General features: G+C 43.6%; 1 protein-coding gene across 3 annotated transcripts in view; it reads left to right on the forward strand.

The window, feature by feature from the left end:
* Drosha (drosha ribonuclease III) overlaps nt 1-16,505 on the forward strand; it is a 112,637-nt gene that overhangs the window by 24,150 nt on the left and 71,982 nt on the right. For all 3 annotated transcript variants that reach the window (XM_087896962.1, XM_087896960.1, XM_087896961.1), the window contains exons 11-15: nt 3,606-3,692; nt 5,837-5,923; nt 11,901-11,972; nt 13,545-13,626; nt 14,523-14,597. In XM_087896962.1, coding sequence (XP_087753088.1) covers nt 3,606-3,692; nt 5,837-5,923; nt 11,901-11,972; nt 13,545-13,626; nt 14,523-14,597 — 403 coding nt within the window. The remainder of the gene's footprint in view (nt 1-3,605; nt 3,693-5,836; nt 5,924-11,900; nt 11,973-13,544; nt 13,627-14,522; nt 14,598-16,505) is intronic.

Genomic DNA, 16,505 nt, shown 5'->3' on the forward strand with positions numbered 1-16,505 from the left:
GTCATGATGATGATTATGTGAAATGGCTTCTGTTGGCTGAGTTTCCAGACTCTGTCATCCCTGTTGTTCTTGGCAGACTCTGACTACTGGTCCTGTGGTCTGTCCTGTCACAGAGGAGGCCACCACTGACTTTGGTGATGCAGCACTCAGCCCTAGCACATTTGTTTTGTGTGTCCTTTGGGAATTATCTGCATATTCCTGGTTGTAAGTACTGCTTCCATCCCAGCATGCCCACTTCTTTTCTTCGCCATTTGGTTGGGCACTTCTGAATTTTCAGCATTACTTAGATGCACCATTGCGTCTTAGACCTACCCTTGGAGGAAAGAAACTCCGGTATCTCTTGGTGGTTTTCCATCCCGAGTTCTCCCAAGTCAACAAACTCTTTCTTAACCTGAAGCACTCTTCCCATCTGGCCCTTTGCAGACTCCCTGCTGGGACATGCTGCCTGTTTCTTATAGCTCCTTCGGGAAGTAAGTTTTTCTTCCAGACACCTATACAATGGTTCATGCTGTGAAGTAACTCTCATTATAGGTCTGTTGGCAAGGAGGCTGATTGATTGGGTACTGCTGTCTGACAGGAACTTCCACTGTCTCTGGTATAGGTGAGTGATTGGTCTGAGCAGGGAGAGATGTGCCATCTCTGCAGAGCTGGTCCAGAGGGCCCTGACCCTGCCCTAACAGGCCTATCTTGGTTGGCTGTCAGTTGTCCTTGAATCATGGCTGTTTCACAGGTCAGCTCTGACTTGTCACTTTTTCTGAGATCTCACTGCAAGCGAGGGGAAGTTCCCTTTGGATCTTCAAGAAGCCCTGTGGCACTCACATTCCCCTCTGCTGTCTCGTTTCTCTAGAGCAGTTCTCTCAGTGAAGTCAGATTAGTAGCAGCTTCGTGTGGAGCTTATTGGAAATGTACACTGTCAGCCCCACAAGCTGCCACGGGGAGAGTGGGCTGAGATTTTTGTAAGCCCTCCAGGTGAGTTCATGGCAGACCGAGAACAGAGACCACTTGCCATCCATTCGTAAAATCTGTGGCCCTTCCTCTTGTAGACGTCATTTCTTTTGTAGTCCTAAACACGTGCGGTATTGTGTCAGCTCTCCCAATGTGGTAGCCTCCCCATGCCTGGCTCCCTGATGCCAGGGGCCATTTGTACTGCACTTACCACCAGTGATGGACTCTGCTGCGTGGGAGTGTTTCGGCTCTGAAGTGCCGTCTTTGTTCTTCCTCAGCGTGTTTGCTCCTGGTACCCTCTGCTGCATCTTAGGTTCTCTCGAAGCAGAGCTAAGGTCTCAGAGGCAGGGCTGGACCTGATGATCTGCCGCTCAGGTCTGGGTTTCCCTCAGCACCGCTGCAGCTTTCTTAACCTTTGCTCATTTCAAAGAGCTTATTCCCTTAATGAAGGAACACCCGGTACCTGCCTCAGGCTAAACACAGGTACAAGAAAACAGGATGGGTGTCCCAAATTTCAAGAGCAGTTTCTCGTAGGGACTCTTCTGGTCAGTAAGTCATTTGTCTCATGGCTGCATCTGACCCACATTGGCTGTGTTTTGTGATAGTGCTGAACTGAACTGATCTGAACTGAACTGGTGGGGAAGCGAGAGTCCTCGGGCTCATTTCCTGGGACTGCCCTAGAGTCCTGAGCTGGAGACTAAGGTGGGATTCGTATATGCACGTGAGCCATCGCACTAGTTTCTGTGGGAGATCAGGAGAGTGAGTAGTGACTGGATATGACTAGGAAGTTTGAGACGCTCCACCCTTGGTTTGGTCGCTTTGTGCTGCTTTTTGACCTGCTTCAGCTTGCTACATGTACTTCCTGTTTCTGCTGTGGAAATTGCTACCAGGCACAATATGGCAAAATGATTCTTCAGGCCACTCTGGGCCTGCTCTTTGGCAGGTGATTGACAGGGGGATGGTCTGGATGCTATGGGTAGGAAGTGCTCCCGGTTTGCAGAGCCATGGCCAGATGGCTTGTCCCCAGTCCCTGCTGTGTACAGGTGTGGCTGGTTCTGGAAGGTCTCGCTGCACGAGAGGGCTAAGGAAAAGCTCATCTGCAGAGAGTACACGTGCTGCTTGTCGGGGGATCTAGATGAGTACCTGCTGATGGACCCGGTAGAGCCCATGGCATCACCACTCCTCACCCATAATCTCTCCTGCTGAGAGCCTGGCATTCAGTGCAGAGTGCCGCCCCCTGTGATGCCTGCCAGGGGCTGTTGGTGCAGTACTACCCGTGCCACAAGCAACTCTTGTGGCTGAGCACACGTGTAATGTGTGTTTGCCCTTGCAGGATGAGTGGCAGACTGCATCCTTTTGGTACAGACATAACCAAGAGAATGCTCGGGTCTCCCCGGCGCCTCTCAGAGTTGCTTTTACTTTGCCTGACTGATCAGGAGTCCTGTGATCTGCGGAGTGTTCATGCTGAGTGAGATGTTGTTATTCACCTCTTAGGATGTGGTTAAGGAGGCAGCTGCCACATGTATAATTGACTCAGATGTGTAAGCTTTCACCCAGACACCACTGAGCCCACATAGAGGTAGGCTCTTGGCGTGGGAGCGTTATGTTTGTACCCAGAAAATGTAGTCTGTAATTCCCAGGCCAAAAACCACAACAGTTGGTAGGTGACTACTAATGTGGTTACTGTCAAACAAGGCTTACCCTGGCGGGGCGTCCACACGGTCAGTCCTGTACTCTGCTGTGGTGGCTGTTACTGTAAACAGGGCTTACCCTGGTGGAGCATCACACACACAGTCCTGTTCTCTGCTGTGGTGGCTGTTGGTGGCCTGGTCCATACTGCACTCTGCCACGAGCCTCCTCACATTGAGCAGTGAGGAAGGAGGGGACTAGTAAGACCTTCAGGTGTGTCCCAAGGGATGTTTGCAAGTGTTATCTCCACGGGACAAGAGCAGCTTGGGAAAGCCTCATCAGGTCACCTGGATCAGATGTTTTACAGTTTGTAAAGGGTACCCCACCATGGCTAAAGATCCTGTGGAGCTGATGGCAAACTTCTAGAGATAAGTAGGTTCCTCAGGGCCTGATTGCCCTGGAAGGGCAAGGAACTCAGAAGACTAGTAGTGCATCTACTTTGCACTGCTGTTCAGGGCCTTTGTAGGCTCTGACCCTTCTGAAGTGCAGAGGCTTACATAGTGAGTAGATCAGTCTCTACTGGTTGGTAGTTATGCCAAATGCGGCTCCCAAATTGTTTCTGGATGGCAAGCCTCATGAGTCCGTCCAAACTCCTGGATGCTGCCAGCACTGACTTAACTACATGTATTGGATAGGACCGTATTCTACCAATAGCAGGTCCGGCTGTGCGTCCCCCGAGCACCCCGCTGATGACAGACACCCATTCACACAGACGCTACAGACACTCTGATCTCACTGAGCACCGGATCGCAGATCAGTTTGGGCCTCACTCTGCTAGTGCATATGGGAAGGTTGAGAACTGGTGATTGGCCACATCTTTTTGTTCATTCAGTCCATGCGTAGCAAAGCGAATAGTCTGTGAGGGGCATACATAGAAGCAGTTGTCAGATGTGAAACTGACAGTGTAACCTATTTTAAAAGAAAATTATTTTCTCCTTAATTTGTAAAATGATTCCATTTTGTTCCCCCAGGCAATCAAGCCCTGCCGCCCCATGACTAACAACGCTGGCCGCCTTTTCCACTACCGGATTACCGTCTCCCCGCCCACCAACTTCTTAGTAAGTTGCTAATGAGGTCACCCTGTGGCCTGGGATGGCCTAGAGCTTAGCTGTGTAGCCAAGGCTGGCCTCTCACCTTAGACGGTTCTCTCCTCCCTCATTTCCAAAGTGCCGGTTACGGCCTGAGCCGTCACACTAGACTCTGATTCAGTTCTTACGTTATTTTTATTTTTAAAATCACTATGTAGATAAAATTTGGCTTTATTGTGATGTTTATTTCAGCTTTCCTCTCCCCCCATTTTTATTATGTCTTTTGTGTTTGTATTGGTACCATGCAATAACTAAATTTATAGAGCCATTGAATCATGAATCTGCTATTCGGAGTAATGAGTGGGAAGCGTGAAGTAGGGCGTTTCTGAGTTTTAAAAGTCAGTGGGCAGCTTATTGCCCTGTGACTGAATCAGAACATTCAATGTATAATATGTCAGTGTGATAATATGGTATACTTATGCGCATGTGCTATATTCTAAATGGTTAGCATAGCTAATTTAATTTTCATAATAACGTCTGTGTATATATTATCCATACTACCCATTTGGGACATTAATTTATGTTTTATAGATGAGGCTAAGTAATTTGCTCAAGTACTAAGCAGTGTGGTGGTTTCTAGAAGCCAGGGCATCAATGTCCATGTCTATGTGCTGTGCTGGGCTGCATTACCTCTTACAGTATGAAATTTGCTAATTCTGGTTACATATGGTGAGACGTCTTGATTACAAAAGTATTCTTAGTTACATGATTTAATAACTTATTTAGCATGTTTCATTTGTTCATTAAGTTAATAGACTTTGGGTTGTCTCCATGCTTGCTATTGTGAATAGTGCTGACAGTAGTATTTGTGTGGACTAAGACACGACTCAGCAGTTCAGGGCACTTGCTACTCTTCCAGAAGACCCTCGTCTGGTTCGCAGCACGCACATGGTAGCTCATAACCACCTGTAACTCCAGTTCCTGAGGATTTGATTCCTTTTCTAGCTTCTGTGAGCACTAAGCATGCAAATGGTGTATATACATGCGCATAAAATAGAATTAGATGTGTGAGGGCTTGGGGAAAATGACAGGAAGGGGAAGTAATGTAATGATATTTTTATTACATTCTGATCTAAAGAATATTTGTATGAATGTATTTTTGATGTCTTTTGAGGACTGAGATTACTGGTTTATATGGTAGGTCTGTGGCCTATTCTTCAGAGTGGTCATACCCTTCATTATTATTGCTTGTTTCATCAGAATCTTCTCATTATATTTAACTTAGTCTTCTTGAGTCACTCAAATAGAAAGTGGACAGTGCTATTGACAAAAGGAATGGATAATCTTTAGTTCTTCCCCGTACACACACACACACACACACACACACACACACACACACAATTTGTGAAACCATAATGTTTAGTACCTAGCTAAGAAGTATCTTTTAAGCTACCAATCTTTCTAATTTGCTCTACATTTGGCATTTAATATCTAAAGGACTGGCTATTAAAAATGATATACAAGGAAGAGAGTCTCTTATGGTGAGATTGGTGTTTATATCATGTAATTACAGATCCTGTTTTTAGATAATTGAAATCTTTGACATTGCTTGGTCCCTACTCTACTGCAGTGTTTGGTGGGTTGTCTTCTCCTTGGGCAGGGTGGGGATGCAGCTGTGGGGTTGGGCTTCCAGCACTTCAAGGCCCTCAGAATTCTCTCTATTGTGGGGTCAATCTATTTGTTCAGAAATACAGTTCAGTAAAGTAGAACTGGTTGTGTTATAGATTAAAGAAAATTAATTTTTAGGAAATGAAGTTATATAGAGACTTTAATTTTCTTTATAGTATCCATAATAAGCATCATTAGTTGTTTAAAGATATAGTATGCTATATACTATATATTTACTGCATCTGAAGTATATGTGTGTGTGTGTATGTGTGTATATGTATGTATGTATATATACATACATATTACATCTGAAGTTAGAGAATTTCTTGAAGCCAAAGAATTCCATTTAAAATTATTTTTTAGTGTATGTTCCCTGATATTGGAAAATATGTTGAGTTTACAAAGTTGTGTTTGTTTCTGCCTTGAGTTAACTTTGTGCCTGAGTGCATTCCTGCACATGCAAATGCTATGATTGAATCCTGTTTTGTGTTCTTCTTTGCTTTCAGACTGACAGGCCAACAGTTATAGAATATGATGATCATGAGTATATCTTTGAAGGATTTTCTATGTTTGCACATGCCCCCCTGACCAATGTAAGTATGTGCTAGTTGGCTCCTTTTTCCTTCCTTGCACTTCCTGCCTTCCCTTTATCTTCCCTTTAGATTCCCTTTCTGTGTCCATAGCCGTCACTCCTCACCCCACCTGTGTGAGCTGCAGGGCGGCTGCAGCAGTGTCGGGTGGGACTCTCAGTCTGCTAATGAGTCACAGGTTTGGGCTGCATTAAATGGTGTAAGTAAACGTGTTAGAATAACATTTTGAGGGTGTCAAACTTGGAAAAGGGAGGATAAACTGTGGAGTGATGTGATGAGCTATTTTTGATTATTCTTCAAAGGAAAGTGGAAGTTTTAAGGAGAAGCTATTGTATGTCTCTGAGCAAAGGGAAGAGAAGCAGGACTTGTTCAGGACACTAAGTCTGGAGTAACCTCACTTGCTTTCTGCTCGTGTTCAATGACTTGGTCTGACACAGGATTCACGATACTTAAGGGTGTCAGGGATGCTCTTCTGGGAATCAGTGCAAATGGACGCTGTGTATCTGGGCATCACAGTTGTCCTGTTGGCAGCCTTGGGAGTTGCCCAGCTGCTCACTGTCTCTGGGTTGAACAGCGAGCTGCTGTAGCCGTGCTGGGAAGAGCATGCAGCCTTACCTGGGCCGTGGGTCCTGAAGGACGTAGCGAGCTGGAGTTCGGCGTGTTGCTTGTCTGCAGTTGGAAAGTCATCTTCATACTGTTTACTTAGAACTCAGATTTTTCCGTCGGAGGCTGAGCTTAAATCTTGATCTTACCTTGCTTCTGTCATTCCTTTTTACTTCATTAAGTAAATGTGATTCTAGGTAGTGATGCTAACATAAAACAGTTTTTCCTTATTTACGATATGCCCTGACCATAAGGGAATTGATTTTAACTTTTTGGATTTTTGAGAGAAAAACTCACTAGGTAGCGCATCCTGGCTTGGAACTTGGATAGCACAAGGATTTTGAACTCAGGGTCCTCCTGCCTCAGTCTACACAAGGGTGCAGCATACACAGTTATACCTGGCTTTACTGGAGTGTTCTTTCAGGAGATGTTATATGAGGGCATCTCCATACACATAGTTGCCACACTCTCACATTTGTCCCCGCCACCCTCTCCCTCCTCTCTGCTCCCACTGTACGTCTCCTTCCCCAGATAGCCTCCTTCTACCTTCACACCACACGCACATCTTCATCTCCATCTGTCTGTCTGAACCCGAGTTTTTAGCAGCAGGAAATATGTAATATTTTGTCTCCCCATCACCCTTACTTATTGATGCTCTTCCGTTTAGACCTCTTCCCCTCTTTCTCCCCGTTTACTTTCATATGTAAAATACTGGAAATGTTTAGAATTTCTGTCGTTTCTTTGCTGTGTTTCTGTGTCTGTCCTATTCTTTGCTCTGAAGTTGTAATGGCCTTCAGACGTTCTGCAGTCCTCTACCGTCCACCTGCAAATGCCAGTCCTGTTGCAGGAAGTTACTCCAGCTTATCTATCTACTTCTTAATTCCCTAGTGGTCATCTAGTTCTCACCTTGACTTCAGGGTCACCTGCACAGGGAAGACAAGCAGTGTGGCTTTGTGGACACCAGTTTGGGACCTGGAGTGAAGTCCCCTTGCTGACTCTGGCCTGACACTACTGCACACTGGTCTTGTCGTCTGTGGGTGGGGTACTAGTTGCATTAGGTTACCCGTTTTTGTGGAGGATGAATGCACTGGCACATGGCAAGTGTTTAGCATGGTAATTGGTACATAATAAATATTGGCACCTCTCATTTTGGGAAAGATGTCAGACAGATGAATTTGAGTATTTTCACTTTTTTTAACATTTATACTGGACTGGCGATTCTCTGAGCTTTATTAATGATAGCTTGGGATTTTAGTTTAAGTCAGATTTTTTTCAAAAGAAAGCTTTATTTTGAATTTTTATTTTGTGTATATGTGTGTCTATGTACATGGGAGTGCAGGTGCCCATGAAGACTAGACACATCGGATCACCTGGAGACGGAGTTACGAGAGTTGTGACCTGCCTGACGGGGTGCTGAGAATGGATCTCAGGTCTTCACTGGGAGCAGCAAGTGCTGTTTACTGTTGAGCCGGCCTCAGCCTCTGAGTTAGACTTAAAAATAGAATTTTTGTTTTGTTTTTGTTTTTCTGTGAGTCAGATCTTGCTATGTGGTACAGATCGGCCTTGAAACATACATTTGCTTTTCTACAGCGGGTTTCACGGCACAAGTGAGTAGGAAATGTGATTGTTTTTAAAGATAATTTTTAAAAGGTTTCCCAGCATAAAGTTTGGCACTGAGAGGCAGTTTTACTGAATTAGTCAGGTTTTGTTGTGTTAGGGGAGATGAGACGGAAAGCAAAACAAGAAAATCCCTGACCTCAGCATGTATTTTATATAAATACTGAATTTCTCAAAAAACTTGAGGACTTTTGTCCGCAATGACGAGCCCTGTTATTTTTGTGAGTGATGTTGACCATAGAAATTGAATTTTGAGTCGAAGATTCTAAAGTTCACAGAGCTAGAGCTGTCAAAGATCTCTTGAATTTAAAGTAGACTCCCATAAGGTTCTTAAACTGCAGTACTGACCTGACTCATTTCTTAGAATGAGCCCATCAGCAGGAAGGGCCTAGAGGTGACGGTCACGTGGACTCTTGACCAGAGCTAGCTCCGGAAGGTAATCTTAAGGTCTCGAGTTGAAGTGGATTGAAAGCTTTGTTGGCTAAGTGTGTAGTGCTCCTCGACGTGCTTTATCCTGTCATGTAGTTCTCCTGTGGTTCCTTATGATGCCTGATGCTTGGGGCTTTGACAGTGTAAAAGGTGCATTGATTGCACAGTGTCTCACAATGATCTCATGCCCAGGAAATCCCCGTGATCATTCTCTGAGCAAGAACTTGGTCAGGATTCCTTTTCACTGATCACTGATGACCCATTCGGTCCTTCACTCATTAGAAAAAGTGTTGATTGAATGTACAGATTTGTGGGTATTACTGAATTAGTTTTGCTTTTATGGGTTAGGAATTAGTATCAGCATGGCAGCACTGAGTACTTAGGATTTAGGAAGTGCTGGGAGTTTGTGTCAGTTTGTGTGGGTTGATGGAAGCTGCTGTGGTGATCTCTGAAGTGCTAGTTTCCTGGTGAGAGAGGACAAGTTCTCTTTGACTCTAAGGCTGTGAGCCAGTAAGGAAAAGCGCCTTTCTTAGCTGTGTCCCCCTCAGAAGCCCCCGGTGGTGCGGATGGAAGCCCGAAGCATGTCCTGAGGAGTGTCTTAGGACAGTAAGTGAATTCTGCTGCAAGGAGGTGGAGACAGTTCTTTTTGCTGTTCTGCTGTCCTTCACACAAGCTAGGAGGAGGAAGGTCTCTCTCCTGCTCTTCCTCTGTCGTCTTCTGTATGTGCCCAGAGCTCTCATTATTTCCCTCCTCTGTTTGCTCACTCTTGCCGGATGATTCAACACCACCATCCATGGTACCTGGAGGGGTGTATATTAGACTGTAGCCTGGCCCTCGGGCTGTGTTCTTTTCTCCCCAGCAGCATCTGGCTTCTCCCTATGTGCACTGTGCTTTCTGAAGAACTTGACCTCACGGGTCCCTTTTCTCTGTGTTCCAGGACCTGCCCTCCTCACCTGGATATTTTTGTGTACCCTTGGTTTGCTTTTTTCTCCCCCAAATTTTTGAGCAGATTCTTGCTGTAATCTTTGACTGACTTAGAACCTATTGTCTAAACTAGGCTGTCCTCAGCTATCCTGCCTGTACCTCCCAAGTGCTGGCATTATAGAGGTGAGGTGTGCCTGGCTCCCTGCTGGTCTAGCAAAGCAACCCAAATGTTAGCTGTACCGTCCGTGCATTTTCATATGCTCCTTTTTAGTTGCATTTACCACATGTCATATTCTCTTTGTGTTTATTTACATCCCTTTTCTAATCCTTGGCTTCCTTTTTCTGTTTTGTTTTTGAGATGGAGTCTCACTTTGCTTTCCAGGCTGGCTTGGGATTCATGATCCTCCCACCTCTGCCTCAGGATCTTCAGGGTTATAGGAGTTACACCATCTTTTTTGTTTGTTTTGTTTTTTGTTTTTTGAGACAGGGTTTCTCTTTGTAATAGCCCTAGCTGTCCTAGAACAAGCTCTTGTAGACCAGACTGGCCTTGAACTTACAAAGATCTGCTTGCCTCTGCCTCCCGAGTGCTGGGATTAAAAGCGTGCACCACCACTGCCTGACAGGAATTATGCCATTTTACTGGACTCTAGATCCTTGCATTTTAATACAGGGCATATGGCTTATTCTAAAGTATGAACCTTATATTGATGTTAGTAAAGAATGGGTATTTTAGAACCAGGCTAAATCATATGCCTGTTTGTAACTCCTGAGTATTTTAAGTGTCAGTGCGGTTAAAGTAGGTTGTAAAAATAATAGTCTACTAAGAACATTGCTTTGGTTAGCTGAGGACTGAGGACATAATATGTCCAGAAGTTGAAAATGAATCCCGTAGTAAAAAGTTGCCAACCACTGTATTTAAGAAAAAAAAATGTAAAAAAGAACACCTAAGAACTAAATTTAACTTCCTTTCCAGTAGATGGCATTGTAAGACTGTTTTTCTATTTTTTTATTTATTTATTTTTTTTGCATCCCCTTTTCCAGGAGAATTAAAATCTGTTTCTTTCTGACAGCTGTGGTTTGTAAAAGTGATTACATTGTTTCATGGTCAGATTGCTAAACCAGAAAGACCGTGTAACACATCTCCAGGGCCTCTGGTTTCAATTATTGGGCCCAGCTAGCCAGTTCAGTAACCTTCTTCCCTCCCTTCCTCATTCTTTTATTCATTCAGAAATCTATTTATGGAAAACTCTTGTGCTAGATACGAGGCTGGTGTGTGATGATGTGCTGGGAAGATAAGACAGATGTGGATTAGTTCAGCTGAGCCTCCAGCTTCTCACATGCTCTGGGTACTAGAATGGGCAGCGAGGAGTGCATTCCGTGGTAGGTTTTTACCAGCCACCTGCAACTTCAGCCAAGGTACCTGCCTGATGGTTCTCTTAGTTTTTTCCTCTCTTCCATAATGCATAATGGTGAAACTTATGTTTTAGGGCAGCCGTGACAGTTCTATAAGTAAATACGGTGAAATATTAGACCAGTACCCGGCCCAGCAAATATTAGCTTTTCTTTGTTAAATAATTCTTTCTTGTGTAGTTCCTACTACAGCTGCCCTTGCCCCAGAACCAGGCGGGCAGCCTGCGCTGTGCACTGATCCCCAGAACCAGGCGGGCAGCCTGCGCTGTGCACTGATCCCCAGAACCAGGCGGGCAGCCTGCGCTGTACACTGATCCCCAGAACCAGGCAGGCAGCCTGCGCTGTGCACTGATCCCCAGAACCAGGCGGGCAGCCTGCGCTGTGCACTGATCCCCAGAACCAGGCGGGCAGCCTGCGCTGTGCACTGATCCCCGAGCTAAGCGTTTATAACTGATGTATTCTTGTGCTGCCATTCTTGACCTGGGTGAAGAATTAAAGGTAAAGTTAGCACATGACTGGTTTTATTTCTTTCTCGAGGTGACATGTTTGGGTTGAGTGTTCTTGTGTTTGGGTTGCTCTGCTAATCACATCAGTGAAGCACCAATATTTCTCCCGTCTCCCACAGAAGCTTGGTCAGAGAGATCCTAATGCTCATCGTTAGGTGCAGTATTTTGGGACGAGGTGTGGTAACACATTGCCTTTAATGCCAGTGCTCAGGAGGCAGAGGCCTGCAAATTTCTCTGAGTTTGAGGCCAGCCTTGTCTCGTCTACACAGGAGTTCCAGACCAGCCAGGGTGAGACCCTGTCTCAAAAGAAAAAAAAAAAAAAGAAAAAAAGAAAAAAAAAAACAACCAAAAAAAGGAAGCAGTTGAACTTTGTGTCCAAAGTTGTTACCAGGTTACGTGAAGGTGAAACTGCATTTGGTTCGTGGTCCTCTGAGTCAAATAGCAAACTCTGCATTATGAGCCCGCAGCTCAACAGCTCTTCTTCTTTGCAGATTCCACTGTGTAAAGTGATTAGATTCAACATAGACTACACGATTCACTTTATTGAAGAGATGATGCCTGAGGTAAGAGAGGATTGCTTAGCAGCTGAGTGTGTTTTACTCTGCTTTCTTAATCTTTTTTCCTAAACACACACACACACACACACACACACACACACACACACACACACAAGCAGCAACACAATTGAAGTTGGTCAGCTTTAGCGTTTTGCCACTTGAGACCCCTAAACTACCATGTTCACTGTCAAAAGGGTTGCTGTAATGTACCTCTGGTACCATGGTTCAAAAATTTAAACTCATTGACCTATTTTTGAACCCATGTCTGCTCGTGCTGCATCTGCTGATAGTCACTGTACATCTGTTCTCAGTTTTGCTTAAGGGACAGAGTTTGGGTCCTGGCCAGTCTCACAGAGAGGGCTGGAACATTGGAACAGAATCCAAGCGCTGTTGGAATAATCTTGCTCATTATCTTCAGTGATAAGATCAGTGTTTGCCTCATTTTTCTTCCCATATATTTACATTTTTTTCCTAATTGTTTTTCATTGCAGATGCTAAACAGCAGATTTATCTAAATATATGCAAGAGATTTAAAATTCCAAACTAAGATTAATGTGAGTCTCAGAATGATTCATTGCCTGATCTTGAATTTAGTGTTGTCAACAAATCACACTAAGAAATAACAGCGAGACAGCAAACAAGCTTGTGTGCTTGATGTGTCGGAGTTGGGGTCGATTTCTGGAGCCCTTGGCTCTTGGAATTTGTTTAACTGGGAAGCGCTGTCATGGATGGCAGGGAGCAATGAGGCGGGATTGATGGGCCTGATGTGCATGCTAAATTATCGCCTCTTTCATTCCGGGCCAGCCTGCTTCATTCTACCTGCATTGAAATGGCCTTAAAGAGCAAGGGCTGTCCCTTCCTTCAGTGTGTAGGGAGTTTTTAGCTTTTGCTTTGCTTTATTCGGGTCTAAGGTCATAAGCCTTCACTTATTGTTGTAAAACTTTATGATTCCTGACGTGATCTCATGCTGGGTGATTTATGAACCCCAAGCAAGACGAGTAGGAGGAAGCCTCACGAGACCAGACACTCTTGCAGATACGTCGTCTGTTTAGTTTGTCTCCAGGAGCAGTTTCAGCAGAGTTCTGCCATTTTTCTCAACCCTTTTATTTGCCTCTGTTATTAGTTTAAAATTTTTTGGTACAAAGGACTTCTGTTTTTTGGTAACTTGGCAACAGTAATCCTGCACTGTGGGAGTAGCGTGGGATGGGAGTGGGCTGGGCAAGCTGGTCAGCTTGCAGGTGTATGTGGAATCTGCGTTCACAAGAAGCTCCCAGGAGATTCTTAAACATTTTACAATTAGATTAGAAGAACATGGTAGAAGGAAGACTGTAAGACATTCTATTTGTACACTGAAAAGAGCTGAGTTGACATTTTTATAGGCATCCTAATGGTGGTATTGTCTACTTCATTTCAATTTGAAATCAGCAAGTCTTTTTAGGACAGTGGCCAAGCTGTGCAGCGAATGCTTTTAGTACAAGTTCAACAAACCCTCTGAGATGCTTGGCTAGGACAAATTAAAACTTCAGTTCATATGTATTTGCAGATCTATAGTAATTTGATTTTGACTTTTTTTTTCAGAATTTTTGTGTAAAAGGACTTGAACTGTTTTCACTTTTCCTATTCAGAGATATTTTGGAACTGTATGACTGGAATCTTAAAGGTAAATTATAGGGCTTTGAAAAAAGAGTGAGTCTTCTAAGACGTATGTCACAGTGTATATGAAAGCTCACACAAGATGGTGGGGGCATGGTTGACGTTTCTATTTTGTAAATACCTAGGTAAAGGCGTGACGTCTATAGGAGTACTTGCTATCATTTGACAGGAGTATGTGCTTATGGATTCTGCTCCATGTAGTTTGTCAGTGCCTATTAGCAAGAAGATTGTACCAGTTATTACTAATATAAGTACCTTATTTATGGGCATTAGGGACAAAAATCTCAGTGGTTAATATTTTAAATATAATGACCATTGCTGTAATAAACTTGTAAGGTGACAGTTTATTAGAGAGCCAATTAGTCAATAAAACATACATGCATGTGTGGATTAAAAACTTAATTTTTCAATAGCTTTTTAAATTTGCTTATTTTTAAAGTCATATATTGAAGGAAGCCTTTGAAACTAGTTTTTAAATGAATGAGTATCTTTTAATACCAGGTGTATTGATAAATGGCTTCCTAAACTAGCAGCATCCTTTAGTGCATTGATTAAAACCTGAAGGAATTAATACATAAGCGCATATTATGTAATGCTGTAGTTTGATTATAACAAAGATGCTGATATTTTTTAATTTAAAAAGTAATTTTTTTGCTTCGGCTTCTTGCCTTTCTGTCTCCTCTTGAGCTGCTGCAGGCCCCTCTGCGGTCTTCACTGGAAGCTGCAGCAGTTGCTGATGAGGGATTGAGTTATTGAGGCGGGGTGGGGGGAATGGCAATTTTTATGTCCCTGTTTCTGTGGTGTTTTTTGTGGTTCCCATAAATCCTGGGAATTAAGTTGCAGTGTTGGCTCTGTAAGGTTGTTTGATTTCTTTCTTCTTTTCTTTTTCCTTGTTTGCTTCAGGTCCTTTGTTTGAAGACAGCCCTCCCTGCTGTCCACGATTTCATTTCATGCCACGTTTTGTAAGATTTCTTCCAGGTAAATCTTTTGACTTGTCCGTGACCTGGAGTGATGGTGTGTCTGAAAATAAGCCTGCCCCTCTCCTTTCAGTCTTTAGGGGCAGCTTTTCCGTGTTGGGTGCCGTTAATTATCTACTTCTCAGGTTGAACTTGGAAATGTAAAACTTTACATGCTGATTTATACCTTTCATAATTTATCATGCTCCTAGGTTTGGTGAGCAATAGGTGAATTGATTTATACACTTTGAAAATGTGCTTAGTAAAATGCTATGAAAAGTGTTAAAATAATAGAAAAATACATATTGCTTAATTCTGCATGTGGTCAATTGGAAAACTACTAGTGAATAATTTAATTTATAATTTAGTTACAGCTATGTAAAAATGACTGCAATAATAGTTATATCAAGGCGATAGGATATAGGCGATTATTTTCTATTTGATAGCTAAGTTTAAATTATTTCTCCTTGAAGAGGAATATATAATAATTTGTTCTCTCAGTCAATTATAAAATATAAGTTAATGAATATTTACTTTGTAAAGTAATATTTAATTCTTATTTTTTCTAAGAATATACTTGTAAGATATGGCCTTCATCATTTAGTATCATTAATGATGGTTATTAATGAACTCTTTTGGACGCCTATTTGTGGTCTTTCTCTTGGCGTCCTCTGCCATCCAGGTGGTCTGTCCGGTGCTGGGCAGTCTCGCAGAGCTTTGCTGCCCGCTGAGTGGAAGAGCGGACGTGTCTCGCCGTTCTCCCCTGAACTGCGTGTTTTCCCCTTTTCTACTCTAATGGCTGCTGAACTCAGCCACTGTGTCCTTGAGTAAGACCTTCAACCATGCCAGCACCTGAAATGAGTTTGTCCTGGAGTAGAGCTCCACTGTTTCACCTGTGGCGCCATCATCTCCGTGTTCTTTATCCCCTGTTTCTCGTGGGCACAGCCACATTGCTTCTTTTTACTAAGTCCTCTCACTTGTGTCTTTCTGTCACTCTGGTCCCTAGTGCCGTTCCCACCGGCTGTGCCATCGGTCCAGCCCGCCTCCCTTTTCTAGTGTGAGCCACTCAGGCCTCGGAGGAAGGAAACACAGCTCCAGCTTCCCATTCGTCGGCACCTGAGCTGGAGTTTGTCTTGATGTAACTTTTCTGTACGGTTCTCCATGTCACCTGGGGAAGTCCAACCCTGCAGCCTGCCTCTGTCCTGAGGTGGCTTGCCTGGCCTTCCTCAAGTGTTGTTGGTCTATTTCAACACAAGTTTTGCCTGTGTCAGATCCCCCCCCCCCATGCTGTTAAGTCCCCTGAGGCCACTGATGTCAAGGCTAGCCTCCCGCAGAGCAGTGCAGAGGCCATGTTGCAGTTCCATACCCTTCCTGGCATGGAGGCTGGGCTACTGGTGCTGTCCCTTTTTTTTTTTTTTTTTGTTTTGTTTTGTTTTCTTTATTCTTCCTCTTTCGTTCCTCCTTAGTTGCCTTCATTTGTCTGCTGGCTCCCTGGAGAATTGAGGAAGGAATACTCTTTTTCAGGGCCGTCACACTGACTTATTTTTATGTGAGGAGAGCATCACTTGTGCTTTTAATATTATTGTTATTGTTGATTTCGTTTAGGAAATGCATTCGGATGCTGCTTTTCCTTGTTACTTCTAGTTTCACTTCTAGTGAATGGATCTTTGACTTCATAATGGAACTTTAACAGCAAGTGTCCTAGAAAATAGTGAGACGTAGAAAAGCCGTCCTTTCTGTACCTCTCTGCTTTGGCATTTTATCACCAAACAAATCTGTAAGAAAGGAGGCAGTTTTAAAACCATCATATAGAAAAATCTTACTCTATGGGATGTCGAGTGTACAAAATGCTTCTCATAACTATAGGATAACATTTAAGCTGTCATAGATAAAAAAAAAAGGTCTATTGCTTTATTTTAAAACAGGATTT

This window comes from Myodes glareolus, chromosome 15, assembly GCF_982192425.1.
Source record: "Myodes glareolus chromosome 15, mMyoGla1.1, whole genome shotgun sequence".
Taxonomy (NCBI): domain Eukaryota; kingdom Metazoa; phylum Chordata; class Mammalia; order Rodentia; family Cricetidae; genus Myodes; species Myodes glareolus.